At 43.1% G+C, this 5,000-nt stretch overlaps 2 protein-coding genes across 2 annotated transcripts in view; one reads left to right on the plus strand and one right to left on the minus strand.

Annotated features, from left to right (window-relative positions):
• Positions 1 to 3,353, minus strand: part of si:dkey-30c15.2 (uncharacterized protein LOC558938 homolog) — a 10,862-nt gene extending 7,509 nt beyond the window's left edge. Inside the window, exons 1-2 of the mRNA XM_046864897.1 lie at positions 3,126 to 3,353; positions 2,645 to 2,688 (exon numbers count right to left, since the gene is read on the minus strand). Coding sequence (XP_046720853.1) covers positions 2,645 to 2,688; positions 3,126 to 3,158 — 77 coding nt within the window. The 5' untranslated portion in view covers positions 3,159 to 3,353. The remainder of the gene's footprint in view (positions 1 to 2,644; positions 2,689 to 3,125) is intronic.
• A 1,301-nt stretch (positions 3,354 to 4,654) lies between these two features.
• Positions 4,655 to 5,000, plus strand: part of arf5 (ADP-ribosylation factor 5) — a 3,502-nt gene continuing 3,156 nt past the window's right edge. Inside the window, exon 1 of the mRNA XM_046864904.1 lies at positions 4,655 to 4,812. Within this exon, the coding sequence (XP_046720860.1) occupies positions 4,746 to 4,812 (67 nt within the window). The 5' untranslated portion in view covers positions 4,655 to 4,745. The remainder of the gene's footprint in view (positions 4,813 to 5,000) is intronic.

Genomic DNA, 5,000 nt, shown 5'->3' on the forward strand with positions numbered 1-5,000 from the left:
TGGAAGTAAAATTAGGGTTGTGGAGGAAGAATTAAGGGTGGGGGGTGAAGATAGAATATGGGGTGGGGGTGAAGGTAGAGGCAGAGGAGGCAGTAGAGATAGGGGTGGCGGTGGGTGCTGTCCAGGGGATGTGGTGCTGAAATGAGAAGTGGGTTCATGCACTCAGTGTAAAACATCTGCCAAATCAAATATACGGATCATGAATCAGAATTTCATACCGGATCGGTCGAGGCCCGGGTTACCAACAACCACCACAGGTATCATTAACAACAGGGTACCGGTGTAAATTGTGCTGCTGTTGTCTGAAGGAGGAGAAGGAGAGGAGGAAGACATCTACAGAGACAGCAGGGAAAGGAGAAGTGGAGGAGAGGAGGAGGTTCTGGTTGGTACTTTAAATGTTGGTACTATGACGGGTAAAGGGAGAGAGGGAGCTGATATGATGGAGAGGAGAAAGGTAGAGATGTTGTGTGTTAAGGAGACCAAGTGGAAAGGGAGTAAGAGCAGGAACATTGGAGGTGTTTAAACTGTTCTATCATGGTGTGGATGGAAAGAGAAATGGTGTAGGGGGATTCTGAAGGAAGAGTACAGTAAGAGTGTAGTAGAGGTGAAGAGTTTCTGATAGGGTGATGAACGTGAAGCTGGAAGTTGAAGGGATGATGATAAATGTCATCAGTGTTTATGCTCCACAAGTGGGCTGTGAGATGGAGGAGAAGGAACAATTCTGGAGTAAGTTAGATGAAGTGGTAGAAGGTGTAGGAATGAAAGATTGGTGATTGGGGCAGACTTTAATGGACATGTAGGTGAAGGGAACAGAGGTGATGAGGAGGTGATGGTAGGTATGGTCTTAAGGAGAGGAATGTGGAAGGGCAGATGGTGGTAGATTTTGCTAAAAGGATGGAAATGGCAGTGGTGAACACGTATTTTAAGAAGAAGGAGGATCATAGGGTGACGTATAAGAGTGGAGGAAGGTGCACACAGGTGGACTATGTTCTATGCAGGAGATGCAACCTGAAGGAGATTGGAGACTGTAAGGTGTTGGTGGGGGACAGTGTAGCTAGACAGCATCGAATGGTGGTCTGTAGGATGGTTTTGGAGGTGAAGAAGAAGAGGAGGAGAGTGAGGACTGAAAGAAGAATAAGATGGTGGAAACTGAAGGAGGAAGACTGTAGTGTGAGGTTCAGGGAAGAGGTCAGACAGGAGCTCGGTGGTGGTGAAGAGGTGCTGGATGATTGTGGAACTACTGCAGGAGTGATGAGGGAGACAGTAAGAAAGGTTTTTGGTGTAACATCTGGAAATAGAAAGGAAGATAAAGAGACGTGGTGGTGGAATGAGGAAGTGCAGGAGAGCAGAAGGAGAAAGAGTTTGGAGAAACAGAAGTGGGATCGACAGAGTGATGAGAAAAGTAGGCAGAAGTACAAGGAGATGCAGCAGCAGGTGAAGAGGGATGTGGTGAAAGCCAAGGAAGAGGCATATGAGGAGCTGGAGGAGAGGTTGGACACTAAGGAAGGAGAAAAGGATTTGTAGCAATTGGCCAGGCAGAGGAACCGAGCTGGGAAGGATGTGCTGCAAGTTAGAGCAGTAAAGGATGGAGAGGGAAATGTGTTGACTAGTGAGGAAGAGCACCACAGACACATTATTTGCTTTGAGAATGTTGATAGAGAAGGTCAGATGGAGTTGCATTGTGTTTGTGGATTAAGAGAAAGCAATGTGTGTGAATGAGAGGGATGGCAGTGCAGGGGTGCGGTTGCAGGGAGAAGAGGTGGAGAAGGTGGAGGAGTTCAGGTACCTGGGGTCAACAGTGCAAAGTAATGGAGAGTGTGTTAGAGAAGTGAAGAAAAGAGTGCAGGCAGGGTGGAGTGGGTGGAGAAGAGTGATAGCAGGAGTGATTTGTGATAGAAGAGTATCTGTGAGAGTGAAAGGGAAAGTTTATAGGACTGTGGTGAGACCTGAGATGTTGTATGGATTAGAGACAGTGGCATTGAGTAAAAGACAGGAGGTGGAGCTGGAGGTAGCAGAGCTGAAGATGTTGAGATGTTCGTTGGTATTGACGATGATGGAGAGGATTAGAAATGAGTTTATTAGAGGGACAGCGCATGTAGGACGTTTTGGAGACAAGGTGAGGGAGGTGAGATTGAGATGGTTTGGACATGTGCAAAGGAGGGACATGGGGTATATCAGTAGGAGAATGCTCAGGATGGAGACACCAGGAAGGAGGAAAAGAGGAAGAACAAGGAGGAGGTTTATGGATGTGGTGAGGGAAGACATGCAGGTTGGTGTGAAAGAGACAGATGTAGAGGACAGGGTGGTATGGAGACGGATGATCCGCTGTGGAGACTCCTAATGGGAGAAGCCGAAAGAAGAAGAAGAAGAAGAAGAAGAAGAAGAAGAAAAGAAGAAGAAGGGAAGAAGAAGAAGAAGAAGAAGAAGAAGAAGAAGAAGAATTGTAACAGGAGTTTGAGGGTGTTTATTGTTTTTATGATGGTGCTTTTCTGACAGCATGACACTGCAAATCATTTTTCTCTCATTGACACACACACACACACACACACACACACACACACACACACACACACACACACACACAGACACACACACACACTCGCCTACACAGTTTAGTGAGACTCGAACACAAAGTGAAACTGACCTGAAACTCAGACAGGAGACGTAGAGGGAAGAAAGAGCTGTGAGCTGCAACAAACACACAATTAACATCATAATTACATCACGTGTGTATACAGAACACACACACACACACACACACACACACACACACACACACACTGCACAGCTGCAAAAGACTCACATTCACACAATATTTAATCCCAGAGTTTAGCATTAATTTGCTCTCCTGTTCCGTTTGTATCGGATTCTACAGTACTCAGGTGTTCATCAGGTCCAGGTGACTGATTCATTACACAACAACACAACAACACAACAACAACCCCGACCCCACAGACCGGGTGGGGCAGAGCCACACTCAAGCTGTATAATCACTAATTCATAAAAACAGATCAATCACACTGATGTGTTTATGGGAATCTGATGAACTTTGATCACATCCCCTTCTGTTTTATTGATTATTGTTATAATTCCTTCTGTTAGAAAAAGTTACTAAAACACTTCACCTGCTGCTCTGATAATCCGCTGCTGGAGTTCATGTCGCAGAATTAGAAAAGAAATCCAATTTCTAGAGAATTAAAGCGAAACAAAATCTCCATAAATCTGCGTCCAAACCTCTCAGTCTGAAGGAACAGCGCGCGCGATGGTAATAATAATAATAATAATAATAATAATAATAATAATAATAATAATAATAATAATAGACACTTGCGCGGTGCCGCTGCTCCGCGTGCTGTCTGACGCGCTGCGGTTCTATAGAGGCGTGGCTTCTTTTACCTGTACGCGACAGGTGCGCGCGAGCGCGGCGCTGATTGGGTGAAGAATAAAGTATGCGCTCACTTTCTGTATCAGTGCAGTGACGTAATAATCAGGGGGTCCGAGGTTTCCTGTGAACCCGAACCCTGATCTGTCTGTGTTTAGAGGAGACTTCAGTGGTAGATCAGTGAACTAAACACAATTTACAGCATCTGACATCTGACTCCCTTTTACAGGGTACAGACTTACAACATTACCAGCAGAACACAACCTCACAACCTTCTGATCTGAAGTCCATCCTCTCATCCACCGACTCACTACCGGAAAGAGATGCTTCAGTAAATAGTGAAGAGAAATAAAACACATCCTACTGTTCTCTATAATAATAATAATAATAATAATAATAATAATAATAATAATAATAATGATGTAGTCGGAAGTGTATGTGAGTGTGATATAATGTATTTAAGATACACATCAAAAGTTACAATTAACACATTTATTTATTAACTTTGCTGATGTAACTTAAAAAAACCTTTAATTTCAACATGCAGAAATATTATATATAAATTACACTGTTTTAAATAAAAAAAAAATTAAAGACAGAGAAATCACATCGACTTGAATCCTTAAAGACCTGAAGATCTGTGAGATGATGAAAGATCTGCACTACAGCTCACTTTCATCCCTGAGTAAAACCAAAGTGTGTGGCGCCCTCTACTGGACAGGGTAAGAACCTCATTCATTTCTACACATTTTTTTGCCAAGCAGGTTCTTAAATAAATATTTAAAACGAACAGAATTTCATTACAGTCTATAATACAAACTCAGATGGAACAGTTTACACACACACACACACACACACACACACACACACACACACATTTATACCCATTACTTCTCTATCACCACTCCATCACTCCGTCACCCTTCTATCACTCCTCTATTACTCCTCTATCACTCCTCCATCACCCTTCTATCACTTCTCTATCACTCCTCTATTACTCCTCTATCACTCCTCCATCCCCTTTCTATCACTTCTCTATCACTCTTTTATTAATCCTCCATTACTCCTTTATAACTCACTTGCTGGTGGTTTTTAATAGTGAACGGTGAGGTTTTATTTTATTTTATTTTTTTTTTTTACAAACAATAAACACAACGCAATAAGTGACCGAATAAATACATTGATCACGTGATATAGGGCCAAACCCATTGATTGCTGTGTTGCAATCCAGACCGGAAGTGACGCAATGCCTTCCACGGTGGCCCCTGGTAGCGACGTGGCAGCGCGCATGCGCAAACTCCAACCGGCTCTATCACAGAGAGGAGAGATTCCAGAGTACAGTGTCCGGAATTAGCGCTTCATCATGGGCTTAACTATTTCATCTATCTTCGGGAGACTGTTCGGGAAGAAGCAGATGAGAATATTAATGGGTGTGTATATATATATATATGTGTGTGTGTGTGTGTGTGTGTGTGTGAGGTGTAAGATGTAAGATGGAGCGCGAGACCGGGTCATTATATTGAATTAATTATTGTAAATTGAAGAGTCACATTGAATATAAATGATCAGTAAAATGTGTATAAATATATCATTGGTCGTGTAGGCGCTTTATAACGCG

Source organism: Silurus meridionalis, chromosome 13 (assembly GCF_014805685.1).
Source record: "Silurus meridionalis isolate SWU-2019-XX chromosome 13, ASM1480568v1, whole genome shotgun sequence".
Classification (NCBI taxonomy): domain Eukaryota; kingdom Metazoa; phylum Chordata; class Actinopteri; order Siluriformes; family Siluridae; genus Silurus; species Silurus meridionalis.